The sequence below is a fragment of the Equus caballus genome, chromosome 16 (genome assembly GCF_041296265.1).
Source record: "Equus caballus isolate H_3958 breed thoroughbred chromosome 16, TB-T2T, whole genome shotgun sequence".
Classification (NCBI taxonomy): domain Eukaryota; kingdom Metazoa; phylum Chordata; class Mammalia; order Perissodactyla; family Equidae; genus Equus; species Equus caballus.
The window spans coordinates 93,232,415-93,252,657 of record NC_091699.1 but is presented as its reverse complement, the minus strand read 5'-3'; the positions used below and the strand labels follow the sequence as shown (position 1 = coordinate 93,252,657).

General features: G+C 46.0%; 1 protein-coding gene across 2 annotated transcripts in view; it reads right to left on the bottom strand.

Moving 5' to 3' along the window:
- The window catches only part of GYG1 (glycogenin 1), a 32,161-nt gene that overhangs the window by 11,317 nt on the left and 601 nt on the right, over nt 1-20,243 (bottom strand). For both annotated transcript variants that reach the window (XM_023621078.2, XM_070238289.1), the window contains exons 2-5: nt 18,327-18,462; nt 16,298-16,472; nt 15,849-16,011; nt 4,085-4,211 (exon numbers count right to left, since the gene is read on the bottom strand). In XM_023621078.2, the coding sequence (XP_023476846.2) occupies nt 4,085-4,211; nt 15,849-16,011; nt 16,298-16,472; nt 18,327-18,462 (601 nt within the window). The remainder of the gene's footprint in view (nt 1-4,084; nt 4,212-15,848; nt 16,012-16,297; nt 16,473-18,326; nt 18,463-20,243) is intronic.

Here is a 20,243-nt window from a genome sequence, read left to right as displayed (position 1 = left end):
GGAGACATAAGACGTCCGTGCAGCTGCTACTTGATTCTCCTTCAACGCTCGAACCAGGATGGACTGTGCCACAGTCCTGCTGACCGAATGGACAGTGAGTGGACCAACAGATGCTGAAAACATAAGAGTGGTCCAAACTACAACCCTCGGGGTTTGAGGGGAAGATGTAGGAGCATGAAAAGAAATGACACAGGAAGGCTATGGCTTCGATGACGACTGTCCTAGGAGAGCTGGAGCCAAGGGCCCCTCCGGGATCAAGGAAAACAACCAAATCAGAAATACACAAGAACAACAGAATTTAGGCCGCTAAAGGTCCAATTTCATTTGGGGGAAATATTGATTTTAAAAAGGTTTGATAAAGTGTTAGTGACTAAGCCATATTTCTGAGAAAGAAAGAGTGGATATGAATATCCTCAGGAAAGTTCAAAGCAGTAAGCAAACAGAAAGAAATCTTTTAGTTTCTAGACCTAGTTTCTGAGACTAGACTAGGTCAACCTCAGGTCATATCTAAACTCAAGTAAAGGGGTAAGCTAAAAGATTTATTCGGAAATTATTTCATAAGTCAAGCTCTGCAGTCAATCAATTTGACCAATTTATCTTTGCTTTCGGCCCTTTTTATACAGCACGATATGACGTAAGCTGCATTTAGTCAGTGGATATAACTAAAAGCTAATTTGGAACTAATGACTGATCTTAACAAGACTGGTGAGATTCTGCCTGGCACCGTGCACACGGCAAACTCTACACTATATGGATAAAACAGACCCTCCAAACGGAGAAAAACTAAAACAAACTCATATTGACTAAAAGCCTGCTATTTTCCAAAGATTATGCTAGGCACTTTCAGAAGTACTATTTCATTAAGACATGCATTTATGAACTTGTTTTTCAATGCCTGTATTACAAATTAACTTAAAAACTACTAAACCAAGCATTTCAGTTCTCAAATTATGCTGTGTCAAAGAGACTAATTGTGTTTTTCAGAAGCTATGTTTGAGTATTCAAAGTGGTAAAACTAGGACGTGTGTTTCCTTCACGTTTTGTTCTGTCCAAATGGCACGCAGGGACAGGTGTTAGACGTGCCACCTTCTGGCTCACATTCACGTTAAGTTTGATTCATACGAAGGCCACTGTTGAGTGGAAATGTCACCTAACAGCAAGGCTACACTGTTCTGAGACATCCACGGCTCAACGACTGTGGGGCATCTAAATACTGCCTTGGTGGCCTCACGGCACACGGTGGCTTAGAGTTGGTAAATTCTTGGCTCCTTCTTCCACGAAGCCCAAGTTGCCCTACATTCCTCCATGATTTCCACCTGCCACCACCCATGCTGTCCCAGGGAAGGCCAGCACGTCACGGAGCCACTCGGTCCTGGAGACTACCAAGGTTATTCTGAGCCCAATGGTAGGGCTTCAAATTCATGCGGAGCTCCCAGGGGTCCACAGGGCTCTATGTGGAGTAGCCACGGTGGCCCAAATGTTCATGACAGTTAAAATATTTGGGCCACAATGTGACATTAACTTGAGACAAAAAATAAATGTAACTATCTGCCTTTTTTAGCCCTTCCCAATTGTGAGAAAATTGTAAGAAAAATGTCTCTGGAGATGGATCTCTGTAAGAAAAAACATTTTCTGACAGAGGGAAGGGAAAATGAGTTCTCTAATCTGGTTTCAACATTCCTAAATAGGCAGCAGCGGGGTGAGAAAGGGCATCGCTTCGAAAAGTCTCATCACGGAAATGGAGAGCCGATGCCCCCGAGAGTGAGCTGCGCAGAGGCAGCATTGACTTCCGTCAAGCCACAGGCCAGCCGATGTGTGGCTGACGGCTGGAGTTGCTCCCGACTTCCCCAGTGTGTCACATACCCTATGGTTATGGCAATAAACCAAGGAGATTTTCAAAATTAGCACTCATCTGTTGAGCCAGGAAGAAGACAGCATCCTAACCATTTCGGTAATTTAGATCTCAAACTGTTTTCCTGGGAAATTCATTCAGATATAAACACAAGTGCGTTCCTGAGAGAGGGAGCTGAGGTTCTAGCTGTAAGCCTGTCTTCCCCCCAAAACCTTATTTTGTCAAAATAAAATAAATGCAAGCAGTTGTCTGTGCAAACCAGGTTACCACTGAAAGGCACAGTGTGTTTAGTTTGGGTAGTAAACTGAAAATCAGATGGCATCCAAATGAACCATGGGGGAAACGGTTGCTAGGCACTCGGGGCCACATTAGTGAAAAACGTGAATCTGTAAATACTAGGTCAACCCTGTTTGGGAACTGAGACCAGCTGGAAGGATGTCAGATTCACATCTCCCCAGCATATTCATCCCAGGACACACACCCACTGTGCAGAACCGAGTGGAATGGTGGGTAGAATTACTCACACTACTAATGATTCTTTCTCCTTTGCACGCTCATGTTTGCTTGCTCAGCTGAATCCAGTCAATTAAATTAAGCAACTGCCCTATTACAAAGTCAGTCCTGGAGGGTCAAGCTGTCATGGTTTGCAGGAACACTGTTCAAACTGGAGGGTTAGTCAAGAGGCAATGATGACTGAACAGAATCAGGCCCACATTTCCAAGCAAGACAGTTTGTCCCTTACCAGGCCAAGGACTGAGAGGCGAAAACAACGCTTCTCCTATTCTGCCCCTCGATGGTGATCCTGCTCTGTTTGCTTTACCTGCACCACAGCGCATATGTGTGAGAGTTCACCTGTTTCTCTAGACAGGGAAGAGAATCGAGAGGTTGTAATGTGTCGGAGACATCTGCCAAGAGGACTGTGAGGGAGGAGAGAACACAAGATACTCATAATCCTTATCTGGGGGATGTTGACAGAGTCTGCCCAGAAAAGAACACAAAAGGGAACACGTCGGCCACAGAAGCCGGAGCTGCTCATTACCGGGGTGCAGCCTTGCGGAGAGGACCTGGATCACGAAACAAGGCGAGTGAAAGGCCCTTTGTTTTCTGCGCTCTCCGGCATGCCCGTGCGGCCGAGCCCGGAGTGCCGAGCCCACTCAATGAAGAGCTTCGCTGCTCACGGCTGCGTCTCAGGATCAGCCTGACAGCTTGGCCTCCATTCAAGGGACCTGAATCATCTTCTCGGTTCACCACGAATGAGTCAGGGCTGAAGCACAGGGCCCAGACCCTCACAGCGAGACCAGTCCGCATCAGCAGCTGAACCAGAACCGCACCAGAGACACCGCCAAACAAGCGCGCTGCCAAAAACAGCCACGGCCACTGGACTCGTTATCATGTACGAACTCACTTAATCCCCACAACAACTCTCTAAAGTAGGTATTTTTTTCCTCCTCCTTTTGCATATGGGGCAACTGAGGCACAGAGCCTGAGCCGTGCAGTAGGTGAATGCTGATGGGGACAGGCGCCCTGCCCTTCTGGCCTCAGAGGGGACTTACTGCTGGACCACCTCTCAACAAAAACCACCAAAGACCCCCGTTTCCCGAGTGCCCAGGGCAGGCCACGCCCTCTTCTAACCACGTCATGAGATTCCCTCCCTCGATGCTCCTGGTGACCTTCGGAGGACACTGAGGCAGAGAGAAGAGCAGTCACAAGCCCAGCTTGTACTGAACTAGAGTTCAGGGACCGGGAACCGCCCAGGAAGTGGCTGCCCCAGGACGTGACTGAGCAAGTCCGGCTCCGCAGCCCTGCTCTGGACCAGGACACGACTCTGCCAGCAGCTTGCTAAATCGGCACAAGGACCGTGGAGGGAGCTGCTCACACCCTCATCTCAGAGGGGAGGGACTGAAGCTCAGCAGCCAGCATGAGGCAGAAGCGGGGTTTGTGCCCAGTCTTGGTGCTGGACCATGACACACGGACGATTCATCAGAGGGCCGGGCACCCCAGGAACCCATGGGAGCCTTGTCCCGTGAGGCAGCCAAGTGCCCGCTGGGTCACCCCAAATGTGAAGCGATTGAGGACATCAAGGCCTCCCCCCATTACAGCCATGCTTCTTACACAGCAAGACGCCCCTCCAAGCACCCCCCCACCCCATTACTGCCCGCAGAATGACAGCCGAGGAAACCAGAAAGTCTCAAACCCCACCCCCTGCCCTCACCACCCCCAACGACAACTTACGCTTTAAATGCTGGGAGGTAGGAGTAGATAGAAATGCTGCTTAGGTTATAAATAAATGGCAGGTGTTTTCTGATATCTGTCGTTGCCCAGCTGCTAAAAAATGTGTTCAGTAAACCCTGGTCCCCACCTGAAAGAGAGAAAATGAGTTACAGTCACAGACTTCAAGGACAGGTCAATCACTTTATAGAAATAGATAACTAGACCTTTAAGAATAAGTGCTTGGGGCCGGCCCTGTGGCTGAGTGGTTAAGTTCGTGCGCTCTGCTTCCGCGGCCCAGGGTTTCACTGGTTCGGATCCTGGGTGCAGACACGGCACCACTCATCAGGCCACGCTGAGGTGGCGTCCCACATGCCACAACTAGAGGGACCCACAACTAAAATATGCAACTACGTACTAGGGGGGCTTTGGGAGAAAAAGGAAAAATAAAATCTTAAAAAAAAAAAGAATAAGCGCTAATTTCCTTTTTTTTTTTTTTTTTTGGTGAGGAAGATTGACCCTGAGCTAACATCTGTTGCCAATCTTCCTCTTTTTGCTTGAGGAAGATTGTCGCTGAGCTAACATCTGCACCAATCTTCCTCTATTTTGTATGTGAGATGCCACCTCAGCATGGCTTGAGGAGTGGTGTGTGGGTCTCTGCCTGAGATCTGAACCCAGGAACCCCAGGCTGCCTGAAGTGGAGTGTACAAACTTAACCACTATGCCCTTCATTTTTAAAATAAGAAATTCTGTGTTAAACCTGCTAAGGTAATTTAAGGGGGTGGCCATTTCCCTGAGTTAATTCATTAAGTCAACAAATATTTATTGAGCAGCTACTATGTGCCAGACACTGCCCCAGGCCCTGAGTCCGTGGTGAAGGGAACAGGCTTGTCATCTTTATGAGGGTCTGGGAGGGGTGGAGTGGGGGGTGGGGGCAATGACACCAGCAACTCCAGAGTCGATACACATCATCGTAAATGGGGATAGGGTCAGTGAAGGAAAGCAGGGGTGCTCTGAGGCATGTGGAAGGGGCTCAACACCTCATCTGATGGGTCAGGGAAGGCTTCCATGAGAAAGCTGTATTTAAGCCAAGATCTGGCTTAGGGGTGCAAAGGAGTACTTGACAAATGCAGATGGAGCGAGGGGGGCAGATGGTGTTCCAGGCAGAGCAAACAGCACGCACCAAGGACCTGTGGTGGGCAGGCATGGGCGACGATGGAAAGAAAATGGCCTGTGCACACGGCCTGCAGGGTGGAGAAGGGGCTGCGTGGCACCAGGTGGGTCTCAGAGAGGCAGGCACAGACTAGACCACACCAGGCTCGGATTTTAGACTTTATCCTGTTAAAAATTTTAGGCTTTGTGTTAAGAACAATGAGACTGAAAAAAAAAAAAAGTAAAAAGCAAAAGAGTAAATGAGATAGTGGAATTGTTTTCCGGGGCCCCCAACTGCTGGCTCATGGACAGAAGGCTCAGAAGGCCACATCACCCAGTTGTACTCTCCTGCTGCTGACCAGGCCTCCAGGAGGTCCAGGGCCATCACCAGTGGGGCCAAGGTCGGCCACCACCATACACCAGTTATTGTGCAGCCCCTGGAGGTTCCTGGGCTTCACGCCTTCCTTGGGAGGTGAGAACCATAGCCATTCATTCAAAAGAAATAAAAGCAATAAAAATCGACATGGCGAAGTGTCTGACCTAAGTCATAAACACACAAGTCATCAGATAAGCCTCCTCAAAACACGTCCCGCGGTGTGGCCTATGTGTTCTCCGTCTCAGGCTCGGGAGGTGGCAGACAACACACAGAGAGCAGAGTCCCCAGGCAGAGAGCAGCTCGGGTGTGTGGGTGTGCACACACATGGCCGCACGGCAGGCGGGAGAGTCCCGCCCTCTCGAAGGCAAGGTTGGTACACCGCACGGCTACCCCCTCCTTGGTCTGCTTTGCCCCGAGACCCAGTTTCCTTTCTAAACATACGGCAAGTTCAACTGGCTGTAGTTATTATTTGGCTTTTCTTAGTTTTGGAAGAGATTAAAAACCCAGAGATTTATTTACTATTTGGAGCTAAGCAGCAAGATCAGGGAGTTCGTTTTAAAGTGCAAACGTATCTTCTCCATGCCCTGTGGACCCGTCCTTCCAAATCCCCCGTCACTCCACGGACCGAAGGCCTGCGCTGAGCCAACGCCCACGGAGCAGCCTCTGCAGGAGGAGGCTGTGACAGGCCCCATGCCTCGGGGACAACAGCTCGGGAGGAGACTGAGGCCTCGCCCTCAGAAGTTCTGAAGGACAACAAAGAAGGCGTTGGGATTGGCTTCCTTTGTTACATGAATAAAAGAAGATTTTAGCCATGTAGACAAATTAATGTATTCTGAGACACAAAATATTAAAGCCCGAACACCATACATTTGGCAGAGGCTCACTCTGGATTCTACAAAGACACCCCAAACTCCCTTTCACATGTAATCATCAAGACAGAGGTTGAGGAAATGTCCATAACAGCTTTATTTGTAATGGCGCAAAACTGGAAAGAGCCTAGATGTCCCTCAATGTATGAGTGTGATGCCTCCATGCAATGGAATATTACTCAGCAATGTAAGGGAACAAACTGTTGATACCCACAATTTGGATGGATCTCAAGGCAGTTATGCTGAGTGACAAAATCCAGTCCCACGAGGTTACATACTATAAGATTCCATTTATGTAACATCCTTCATATGATAAAACTAGAGAGAACAGATTCGTGGCTGTCAGGGTTTAGGGACGGGGAGAGGGAGAGATGGGGCCATGGCTACAAAACGGTAGCAGGAGGGATCCTTATGGTGGAAACTGCTCCGTGCCTTTACCGTGGTGGTGCTCACACCCATCTACACACGTGACAAAACTGCATAGAAACACATATACAGACATGCACACCAATGAATTACATGTAAAACTGGTGACATCTGAATAAGCTTGGTGGACTGTGTCACCGTCAATTTCCTGGTTGTGGAATTGTCGTTACGAAAGATGTGACCACCGGGGGAAACGCGGCAAAGGGCATATGGGATCTCTTTGTATTGTTTCTTAAACGTTTGCATGTAGATCTACAATTCTCTCAAAATAAAAAGTTTTTAAAATAGTCTGAGGATTAAAGTGGTTAAAACACAAAATATCATCAAGAACTGTAGGCCATACGATTCTAAATTCCACAAGGACAGAGATTATGGATCTTTGTGCTTCCCGCTGCAATTCTAACACGTAGCAGAATGCCTTACACATAGACAAATTATTTGTGGAATGATACAAGAGCTTGAAGACATTCTGTAACAGCAGGAAAGTTGAAACGGCTAGAATATTCTGCCATAGAGGAATGGTGAGTCCACCATGATAGTGACCACTCATGGAATATTATTCAGCCATGAAAGCTAACGGCCGTAAAGACCATCAGTTCACTGTACAATATAAAGGTACACAGCAACGTACATCAAGATTGCAGCTAAGAACATGAGGGGACTGGTGTGACAGCGGTTCCCTCCCTGTAACTTTCCCTTAATGTTACTCCATTATGTTTGTAATTTTAAAATATTCATAATACAATTAGGGGCAAGAATAAGAATTGTGCTAAGACTTTTTCTTTCCAGATATTCTCTACTTGTTAATTTACTTTCGTTATGCAGTATGATACTATCAAAGGGAAAGTCTACGTGTAAGTTATAAGGCATGTTCCTAATAAACCTCTATACACTCAACATCCAATTGAAGACCTCGAACACGCCCAGTGCTAATTCAGCTCTCTGCGCGGGCTTCCCAACCCACTCTCACTGCCCTTCCCTCGAAGTACCGCTAATTGTGATTTTTGTTTGTAATTGTCTTGATTTCCTTTATTCTACCACGTGTGTTTCCCCAGACAACATACGAGTTTTTCTTGTTTCTGAGCTTTGCAAAATTGGGCATCATACTACATATTTTTTCTAGTACTTGTTTTTTTATGCCACATAAGACCTTTGTTAAACTAAGCAATTCCACTTAAAATGACTACCTGCCACATGTAATGCAGCAAAGAAATCTAATTCCATGAGGTCTGAATAGTAGTTGTAAAAGAGAATTTCCCAATCCAGCGGGTGAGCCTAGGATACAGGGGTCAGAGCCGTTGACCCCTCAGAGCCCCCGGCTGGCTGCCTCTGGCTACAGCAGGCTGTTTCATTCACCCTCAGGACCCTACAGGCATCCTCGGTCCCTCAGCTGTGAGCCACAGCAGGGCTGAGAACTGGTGGAACAGGGGACCAGCGAGAAGTGGGCCAGGCAGGGCAGCAGACTGTGACTCAGGGAGGCCCATTCAATGGGCAAATCCTTGAACTCTCCACAAGACCACTGACTCCAGAGGGGCAGTACAGACCACGAAGCTTCCAGGCCACTGACCTCACGTGATTACAATGGGTCACCTTTTAGTCAAAAACTGTGGGTTAAAAATAGTATTAAATATCACCCAGAAGTCTGAGGCTTCTTAAATAATTTTTAAATTTGGGGGGCTGGCCCCGTGGCTGAGTGGTTAAGTTCGCGTGCTCTGCTGTGGCGGCCCAGGGTTTCGCTGGTTTGAATCCTGGGCGCGGACATGGCACCGCTTGTCGAGCCACGTTGAGGCAGCATCCCATATGCCACAACTAGAAGGACTTGCAACTAAGATATATAACTATGTACTGGGAGGATGTGGGGAGATAAAGCAGAAAAAAAAAAAAAAAGATTGGCAACAGTTGTTAGCTCAGGTGCCAATCTTTAAGGAAAAAAAACAACTTGGCATTCTAACCCTCTTTTTCCAAATGCACTATTCCACATCTCAAGGTCAGGCAAATGTTTTTCAGCTTCACCAGAAAAATCTATGTGTGGTATTATCAATATTCTCTCTCTGTAGGTCCCTAAATAAGAGCACAGTTCAACACAGAATGCAAATGTCTGCGCTACAAAACATACAAGGACCCATGCAGACCGCTAACCTTCCACTGCAGAAACCCCAGGACTTCTGTCCAGTACACTCTGGGCAGACTTCTGGAGGAAACTTTATTTATTCTGACAAGTTAAGACACTTTCACTCTCAATCATCTCAGAACCAACAAACATGATTAGCAGGCACGCGGGCAGCTGTGATCCAGTAGGCCAGGGTGTGGGACGCAGGAGAGAGAGAGAGAGACAGAGAGGAAATGGCACAGGGACACATGGCGCCTGTTTTGCAAAGGGGAGCAAATATCAGGTTCTGTATCATCCTTCCCCAGGCTGCCCGCGTGCTAGGAATAACCTTACAAGCACTCGGCCTTTGCCAGGTCTTCCGACCAGGGTCAGGAACCTGGTAACCACGGCCATATCACAGCATTTATCAGACCCTAGGCCTCTTATTTCCTAGGACAGAAATGGAGGTGAGTGCCGTCTTTTAGGTTTGAGCACTTGTCAATGCTTGCATAGCTTGTCATTTGTTGGCAGCTGGCTTGCCTACATGGGTAGTGGGGGTGGGGGTTCAATTCTGGTTTAAACATGAACCCTAGTATCTCAGCCACAGGGATGTTGTCCCCAGAATGTGCTGCTCACAGTGTGGTCCAGGTTCCAGCAGCATGGCCATCACCAGGAGCTGGATGGAAACACAGAATGTTAAGCCCCACCTCACACCTACAGAATCAGAATCCACATTTTAATTCTCAGGTGACTAGTTTGCATATTAAAATTTGAGAAGCACTGGTCTAGAGTCTTTTAGAGAATGACCCCTTTTGATTTCATTATATCAGAGAATGCAACTCTCAAAAACATCATTTCTACAGAAAATGTCTTAAGCTACATAAATAAGATAAAGGCATTATAGACAGGATGATGAATAAGAGAGGTTCCAGCTCTCAAATGGCTCTCAATCTAATAAGGGGGAAGAGGAGTATATATCAAGCAAAGAATTTAAAGTAAAATATGCTTAACACTATAAAAGGCACTGACAAGCGCTGAAATGAAAATGTGACTTGCTGCTTAACACAGACTTCCTATGACACACTTGGCAGATACCACCTTCCTGCCTATAGCGAGCACCCCAACGATCACTCAATTACAGTTTCTGGATGGCCCAGCTCCTGGGGATATTTCCGTGAGGTTTACTAAGGATCAGGGGATTAACCCCAGGCGGCTCACGGAAATCCAGGCACTTGGAGCTCAGGGCTCAGCATCCCTGCATCTCGCTGGCCTCAACCTATTTAAGCCAAGAACACTGTTTTATTTTACCATTTCATGTTATAGCTTTTGTTTTTCCCTTTAAAAAAAAGAACCTGTTAATAATCATGCAATTAATTAAATAATTATATAAATAAAAGGGAACATTTATTCTTGGCTTAAACCTCACTTTCTCAGTCTAAGGCAGGTCCTCCTAGTCTAGATTCTCTTAGTGCTCTGAACTTATCAGAATCATAATTATATAAATAATTGTGTAATCAGTTGTTAAATGTCTGTAGGGTCTCACAGAACATAGGCTTTACCAAGGCAGGGAAAAAATCTGCATAATTTATGAATCTATTGCTGGCCCTTAAACTGAGCATTTTGCCCAGATGTGGAGCTAACATGACTTCTGAAATACTGAATGAATGGACCGTAGAAATGGAGGTGAGAGTAATATTTCCAAGAATACTTCCAGACCCATAAACACCACAAGACTATCAATTGTGCTGCTGATTTAAAAAGACCACTATTTGCAGATATTGTGGTTCAGGGGAGAAGAGACAGAAGACTTAAGCCTCTGTTACTTCATCTGCTCTCTCTACTCAGGGGAATGAATTTTAAGTAATTAATCTGTAGTAAGGCTGGTATAATCGAGATTTCCTCCACCCTGTACCATTCTCAGGATACATTTTTGTGAACGTTGCAGTGCGGGGTAACTGGGAGAGAAGGAAAAAACTACACACATGACCCAGCCATAGAGCTGAGAAAGACTCTGATTCAGACCTGGCTCTGCCATGAGCTCAGGGACATGGGGAAGCTGCTGTCCTGAAGGCAAACAACAGCAGGTTCCCAGGATTAGCTATATGGCAGGCCCTCAACAGATCTGTGCTGAACGAATCCACTGATGAGTGAGCGAATGAGTGACTTGAGAAATAGCTGGAAAACTAAGTAAATAACTAGAGTAAGAGCCTGGACACATGTAACATTTTAGTCCCTTTCTCCTCCTGTACTCTCATGGGGTTCAGGGTCTCTGATGGTTACAAGGCTGGAGACAAACAGATGGATATATTAAAAAAAATACTCATGGGTACAATAAGATAAAAATAGCTCTTCTGAAAAAACTTGCACGTGCTCATTTCTTTTGCTGTTATGTTATGATTTTTGCTTTTGATCTTCACTGATTTTAGATACTTATTACCCAAACTATCAATTAAGAGATATAAATGCAAGAGAATGGAGTAATTTTCAAAGCAATTGATAAAATACTCTAAGGGCCACAGGCAGCCCCGGGGAGGGCTAGGCAGCTGTCAGGGTGGAACCTATCAAGTCAGGGAACCAGATGAGGCACAGTGAATTTCTCAGCCCATCTGGTTTGAACAAGACAAGCTCAGTCCTGAAATACCTCTCTCCTGCATTCCTTTTTTGGGCAGGTCCAGCCTGAAGCCTCATTAACTACAAAGATTAGAGAAGGTAGCACTGGGGTCAAATTTACACTTTAATAAAGTTTAGGACCAAATCTTTTCTGCTAAAAAACGTTTTAAAACCTTTCTGTACTTGCCTGGTTTTCTACATCTCCAAGCACAGAAGAAAGATCTTACAGTTTAAGGGTCTCAGTGACGACTCAGAATGAGAATATGGAACAAGCAGGTATAATGACCTTAGGTTCTGCTTAAAGTAAAACCACACCTAAGAGTCTATCACCAATTTAGTCTCTCCTATTCTTCCTGAAAATTCAACTACAGACTAAAATTTCATTACTCCAAAAAAACAGCTTAGGGTATTTAGGTTACAGCAATTAAAATGAATCCCAAGATTTAAAACAAAATTGGAAAATACAAATTCTGCTTCTTGATTTAGGTTTTTGATACTAAAACATTTGGATGAAAATTACACACAGCAATTTTCAAGCATTAAACTCTTGTCTTCAGCTGTACAAGCACCCTTAATTTAGGATCTGTAGAGTCCCAGACAAGAAAATAAACCTCAACATTCATTCAGATTGATTTCTCCAAATTAAGAGGCAAGGGCATCAGCTTTGTTGCACACGTGTGCGTGGAGACAAACGGCGATTGTGACCTTTCTCTCCCCCCTCACTGCACAAGCCCTGAAGCTAACCCATTTAGTCAGTCTATAAAATGTTAGCATGTATCTGTTTCACAACAGCTATTGTTCAACTTTCAGGAAACATTCAGTTATGAAGTAAGCGCCAAGACAGTTTGCTAATACAAATAACAGTATAGGAACCTGGACACTTCCCTACGGGAAACTGACGCCAGCCATGAACTAGGTAGGAGCCACTAGTTCTAAATTCTAACACTCTAGGTACCCGGGAAGAAAAGAGAAGCCAAGGTACCCAGCAGGATTTGCCATATTAAGATTATTCTCTTGGCCAGAGGCAGGGTGGGGGTGGGTGGGGCGTGATTAGAAGTGTGACAGCCACATTCTTTCCCATTAGAAGGACTTTGAAAGCAGCTGCAAACGCTCAGCCATCAGCAGCCTGTGTGGCTTGTCATTGGGCACCAGGCCCCATTAGTTTTTGTTGAACGTATGCAAGAGATTAAGCAGGACTTCAAGACCTTCAGACTGGGATAAGTCATCTGCAAACAGGTTTTCTTTAATACCAGTTTAAAAACGCTGGGATTTCAGCCCTCTCTCCAGTAAAACCGGGGGGGGGGGGGGGTGGGCAACACTTGTGACTATTACAAAATGTATGGGACGGTGAAGGAGACATCTGAAAATGTTCCTGTCAGTGTCCTTGGCATGACACCAAAACAAAATTGGGCACTGCATCGAAAACTTGAAGCAAAGCCAGGTTACAGCCTTAGAAAAGGATGCAGCTCACAAGGAAATATTTCATTAATACTAAGCACAAGTCCACTCAGTCTTTATATCACACAGGTATGGATTCCACAGGACAGTAAACCCCTCCACAGGAGCAGGCTTCCACGGTGTGGCGTGAACTCTCTTTGACGGGTAAAGCCTATCAACACATCGAATGAAAACAACCTTCCATTTAAGAGCTGCTCGTTTACTCTTTGTTGAATTTAGACGACATATTGAGAATAACTAATTTCCCATCTGCAGAGTTGAATTTTCAACTCCTTCAATTAAGCATTTCTATTAACAGAAAATTCAATCCTTCGCCACCACCAAGCCAGTAAACAGAATACCTAACAGGAAGGCCAGCTCCTGGAAACCTGCTGCTGAATAATGAAACGTGCTCGCAGGCATGGAGAGAATCTCTCCGCGGTTTCAGATGCTGGAGAAGCTCAAAGTGCTTTCTAGTTGAGCACTTCTGACACATTCTTGCTTTTTAACAACGAATTCATCACCTCCTCTAGTACCTCTCGATTGCAGAACAAGGTAAATGATCCAGGTTGGTCTCTACCAGTTAATGAGTTAGTCTTGTATTCTAAAATCGTAACCTGGATAATTTGCCACGGCCCACTACTGTCTGGTATCCAGACTCTTATCTCTCAAACAACAAAATGTAATACTCTTCTAGATTAGAGACTGGGTTCTCCTTACACTGTTACAATCATGTGGACTCCAGGCCACTGGATCCACTTTAGAACGTGATTCACTCACTGGAGTTGAGAAATTACACTGAGTTTCTGGCGGGACTGCACTACTTCCTTCAAACCTGATCAGAGGAGGTGAAGAAAGCCAGCCTCTGATGGAAGGTTAAGACAAACGGTGGACTTGCGCTAAAAATACTCTCATCTTCCTTTTATGAAAGGAAACTGTTTTAGTATAAGCAGGAGAAATAAGGAACACACGTTTTGAACTTGAATACTAACACAGCTTTCATTCCTTATATGAAAGGAAAACAGCAGGAGCTAAAAAGTAAGTCAGTAAAGTGAAGAAGTTACATTTAGGCTTGACCACAGTGAACGCGACATAGCATTCCTTACTTAAGGGTATTAAAATAAGGCTGCGCCTCTTGTCAGCGGCGGCCACTCGTTACAGTTGAGACACTCCTGCTCCCTGTTTCAGAGCATGCCACGCCCTGGCAGAGGGCAGTTTCTCAGCCTGGGCACTCAGACATCTTGGGCCGGATAACTCTGTCACGGGGGCAGTCCTGTGCACTGGAGGATGTTTAGCAGCATCCTCAGCCTCTGCTCACTGGATGCCAGAACACTCCCCGTCCAATTTGTGACAAGCAAAAACGTCTCCAGCTGTTGCCAAATGTCCCCCGGGGGAGGGGAGGCTCAAATCACCCCAGACTGAGAGCTACTGGCGTGGAATACAGACAACCTAGTCGAATAGTGAAACCAGATCGAGACTTAAACTTCCTTCTTCTTTTCGATGATATTTCAAATAGCTGCATATCCCAAATCCTCAAATGACTAAACAGAACTCAATTTCTGTGAACAACAAAACCCCAATTTCAGTTTTATGTATAACTTAAAATGTTTTAACTTCCAATGTCTTAACTACAACAATCTGACAAACTTTCAGATTTAATTTTTTAAAGTTTAAATCTGAGATTTTGATGTTTATAACTAGTTAATAGAAATAAATCCTCATATCTGCACCCAGGGCTGAAGCTTACACCTACTGAGGAAGGCTGTTTCTTTGAGGTTCAAAAGACCTACTCACTGTAAGCCTCAGGTCTGCTCTTGGAGGGGGAAGCGGTACCGCGCAGGCCCTGGTGCCAAGGGTCTGCTGCACAGCGCCCGCCTCCGGCCCAGCCTCACGCTCCCGGCCTGGGCTTTCGCCAGATGGCAAGGACCCGATAGTGAGTCACTGCTGAGAGGGCTTCTTTTTTGAGCACATCCTTCTTCCTAGATACAACTAGGTCTTTTTTTTATTCAAAAGATCCATCAACAGTAATTTTAAAAAGAGCTGCTTTTGCATATTAACTACTAGTTTTGTCTTGTTATGAGTGGATTGTCTTTGTTATTAAAAAAATGACTATTTATTATATCAGAGATTGGCCTGAAATGGAAGCATATATACCAATTCATCTGAGCAAAATTCTCCAAAGGACGCGAGGCCCTAAATCACAAATAGTCAGAACCTTTCCATATATACACAGAGCTACAGGTGCACTCACATACTACGGAAAATGCATGTTGACTTGGCCAACATTCTACTCTCTGGCCTTGTGGATACCACTCCATCTGATGGACAGCCTTATAGAGAATGAGAATTTGGAAACAAAGATTATTCACATAATCTTTTCATCTTCTTTTGTTATGCCTCCCGAGAGAACAAGAGTCAAATTATCAGGTTTATTCCTCACATTTCCATGGAGACAATGCTTGGTTCTCCTGCTAGTTCTTGCACTTAGGTTTACTCAGGTTTAAAGATAGTTGTTAAAGTTTCTGATTTTTTTTCTGTCTTTTGAATTCTTGAATAACCACGGTTCATTTATCCTGCTCTAATTTAGATACAAGAAGGCCAATTAAAGGCAAGTCTATAAAACTGCCTACGTACCTACAGAAAAAAGATACATGTGCATACAAAAACACACACATCAGTATTTCCTAAAAGAACACAGCTTAAAATGCTTGCTATGTCTCATGTATTGCTATCTTCCAGCACCAGGCACCATAGCAACGATATTCCTGAGAAGAGCAGCCCCTAGAAGTTACTAACAGCTTACCAGATATAAAGAAAACAGATACATACCATCAAAGCTACCTTGTTCAGAAGCAAGGTGCAACAGTTGATTGTATGTTTCCAAAGAAGGCTGAAACACGAAGACCCCGGAATTGAAGCAGTCAGGCCACCCTGGGTCTGGGGCCGCCGACAATTCTTCTCTCTCAAAAAGATCATCGATATTGGCTAGGACCTGATTCAAGGGCGAGTGGGGAGAAAAAGCATTACAGAGATGTTCTGCAGCAGATACACTTACGTTCTCCCTAAGTTACTCAACACAAAAGGTGCAATCTGTTGCTGCTCTCAACTCCCAGATGACAGCTGTAAGGCAGCCTGGGCCTGCTCTTCATCAACGCCCGAAACTTCTTGCCACAGTGGTTTTATCTGAACTTTACTGTCAAGTCTGTACAGCGTTCTTCAAACGTCTAACTGGCCTCAGTTACTCCGTACATCTTTCCAGCCATCGAAGCCACACTCACCAGAGTATCTGCATCCATGAACACACATTTTGAATACTGTGTAAGTGACCAGCAGTGGAGTTTAGTTAACGTGACACCCAACTCAGGCCTCTTCATTAAGGTTAGATGAGCAGAATCACCACTATCCAAGACGTCTACCAGGATGACTTCATCAAAGACTGTCTCTAAAGCTTTTCTGTCAAAATAAAATCCAGAACACAGTACTCAGCGGCTTTTCAGAACAAGTGACCCATCTAACGTAAGACTACATTCTTATTAGCCTGTCTGTCAATTCCTAGAGTGATCTGGATCTGCCACTTCACTATAATCTCTTTAATACATCCTCATTTACTTCAGGATGAACTGTGTTAATTTTCAGGTGCAGCTCACTTCACTAAAATAAGCACTGCTTACGGTGAGGATGAAGCACTTGTCTTAAAACATTACCACAGAAAAAGTTTTCTACTTTTTATTGTACCAGTGAATACCAGGAAACTGTGGAAACAGCTTGTAAAAATGTGACTCACATTTGGTAAGAGTACATCTTTGCAACAGCCCAGGTATTTAACAATGATGTTTCATTAGAATTGCTTCTTGCTGACTACTGCATATTTTTGCAAATGAGGCTGAGTAAAGTACACATGATATCTGCAACGACGCCTATAACTAATCATTCTGCTAAAGCAGTTGATGAGAAGTGCCTGAAGCTTTGCGTCCCAAAAGAAGTTAAAGGACTTGGTTACTCAGCTGCCAGTTTTCAGAACCGACCATAACCAGCATTTATTCTGTGCTCAGCACTCTTGGCATCATGAGAGATTCGCTTTGGTTTGTGAGGAACGACACTTCTCCGTGCCCAAAATCAACTAAGACTTATTTAGAGAACAATCTTGGGGTGTGGTGGGTGGGCTATACTTAGGGAGGACAATAACTCAGCACAGGCAAAAGCATATGACAAAGACAGAACATCACTGGATGTTCGTAACAATGCCAAACCTGCAGAGGAGACTGGGGTTGTATTCTCTGTCTCCAGAGCTAGAACAAAATACGTTCTAGTTCACAGTAAGCTCGGTCTTTTTGAAGAGACATGGTCAGTGGCACCACTTCCCACAGTAAAGGGGGGCAGTCTAAGACTCCCTCTGTCCACACACATCCTCACAAAGCAACTGCAGATTAGGACGTGCACATTAGGAGACAGTCTTTTTGGCATTTTCCTAAAGGACCCTTTAGGAACAAGGCTGTCAGTGTGAGAGAGACAGGTATGTGTATATGATGCCTCCTTTTCAGAGGTCCTCGGCATGTGCTTACATTTTTTGAAAAAAGTCACAAAAAGGCGTGTTTTCAATTTCCAAGAGGGATAGGAGAATGCAAAAATTGACACAATGCAGAGCTGCCAGCGTGCCCTGGTACTTTTAAAGCTAGTATTAGGATCTGGGTGGTTCATCCAGATACTTCAAAATTTAATTCCAACAAATGGAAGCGCACTAACCCAATCAACAAGCAGCCGAGCCCCCAGGGGCTCTCCCAGCACAACCCCTGGTCCAGAAAGCCTTTTGGCAAATATTCTACTCCATTAAATCGTAAATGCAGGTCTTTAGGTTACAAATGTCACCTGACAGTGGAGAAACTGCTTTCTTTCTTTCAGAGTCACCTGAGGTTTCCCTGGTTGGAAGCAGGAAACAAAACAGCCCCTGCTGCATCTTGAGGAAGGAGCACAGTGACACGTGGCTACATAAAGGGAATGCCCAGACGGACACACTCACTCAAGTCTCCCTGAGAGGACTTGCTTAAGGGAGAGGCCTCTTCTATTCTGAGTTGGAATCAGCAAGTGCATCAGCCGGAACACCACTTCCCAGAAGGGAGCTTGGCTGGACTACCTCCCAAGAGCTAGGAAGAGGTTCAGAGACCCAGGGGCCCTTCACTCAGCAACTCTCTGCTTTCTCCACCTGGCACTCACCCCCTGAAAAGGGTATGGTCTCAATGCCCACTGATGCCGGAAACAGCAGAGAGGGAGGTCAGAGCAACACCAACACAGGGGCAGGGAGGTCCTCACCTCATGGAGTCTGAGACCTGCGGGGTGGTGAGCACAGCCAGCCTCCTGGTGGTCCTGTGCTGTTTCAGAGACGAGCCCAGGACCAGGGCTCCTTTGGCGTAGGCATCGTTTGTGGTCAGCGTCACAAAGGCCTGATCTTAATACAAAGAAAAAAACACACTCATTACAATATCCCACCTAGAAAAATCTACCTCAGGACCCTTTTCAACCTGTAATTTGGCAAAATCAGCCCCTCTGAGATCAATCTGGTCTATTAATGAAGCAGCAGCCTCTCTGAGGGAGAGGAGCAGAGAACTCAAGTGCCCACTTCAAGATTGGTTCGAGGCCATTCTTTAGCAGGAGTATCTCCAGTGATCTTCAAGAGGCTGACTGAGCTGTAAAAATTAAACCCAGTTTAGCGTCTGAACATGCTAAATTCTCAGAGTAAATAGTAGCTTAACAGCCAGAGAGTGAACCTCAGGCAATTAACAGGTGGTAATGAAGAGATCAAGAAGTGCATCTTCTGGGTCTTCTAAAGGAACGCAGTCTTTCCAGCCAAGCACAAATGCAACTCACAGCCTCAAGCGAGAGTGTCTAAAAGCAGAGGCCATATTCTTCATTCTGGTGCTGGTGCTGACACTTCTGTCAATCCTCCAGCTTTTTATCCTGTTTCCTCCACCTGGAGCAAAGGCCCCCGCCATGACCACCCTCAAGACTGACTGAGTCTCTGTTCAGACATCGCCTCCTCAGAGGCCTTCCCTCCTTCTTGCTTCTATCTAAACAGCAGCTGAGGGCTGCCGAACGGATTTAGGGACCAGCTCACGAGCTCTAACAAACCTGCCTCCTTTTCCTTGGAGAAGCAAGCAGTGCTCCCCACCCTGAACCTGGGGCCCCCAACACTCTTTCTCTCACACACACACACTCAAAAATCAAACTCCAGTAACCACTCAGTCGGCAGACCAAAGGCAAACACGTGGATTATCCTTCCAGAACAAGGTGTGCCCTCCCAAGACCACCAGCCCAGCCTTCGGGATTCCTCCAGTCCTTCCCTGCGATGATTCTGGGGGCACACTCCGTCTCCCAGGGGATTTTAACATTAGCAAGTTGGTGGGCATCCAAATGTACAAGATACTTAGGATGAAGCTCTGGCAGGGGTCACGTGGTCCCTGCTGCCCACGCAGGGAGCTGGGACATTTTGTCACGAAGTCACTCTCTGTCTTGTTTCCTTTCTCCCTTTCCCCATTTTCCAACGTGGAGGCCGGTCAGAGGTAGAGGAAACTCAGTCCAGAAGTGAGAGGAAATTGTAGGTTGTCAAGAGAGCCAGCACATCCCCCAGCCTCCCACCTGAGGGCCATCTTCACACACAGTGTGGAGCTCTCTTCCGGGGCAGGTCCACGGTTAAGTTGTAGAAAGACTGACATTCCTCACCCCGAGAGGGCCGCCCGCTTCCCGGCCAGTCACACTCTAGGAAAACCCCGAACAGTGACACCTGCCACCTGCCATGCCCATCAACCTCGGCCTGTGCTTGCTCCCTCAATCTGTCATAAAATGGCAACATTTCCGTCAGTCGGCCCCAGGAGTATTTAATCCGCGCCATAATGAATGATGCTTTAACTCAGCAGCGGTCCAGATTTCAGGCGATCACGGAGAAAAGTTTATAAGGTAAGTAGGACTCAAGGGTTTCAGGAAGCAAGCCTATGGATGCTCTCCAAGATGAAGTAGGGGACGGGACACATGCTTAGGAACACGAGACCCCGCAAACCTCACAAATGAACAGGAAAGGCAAGGACAGTCGGGAGGGAGGGAGTTCCACCTTCCAGGGACGGCTGAACTCCGGTCACCTCTGCAATCTTCCGCCAGTTCAGCGGCTGCAATGACCTCGCGTGAGTCTCGACCTCACGGGAGGGACCAGCCACCCGGGAGCCTCCCATCCCGGGG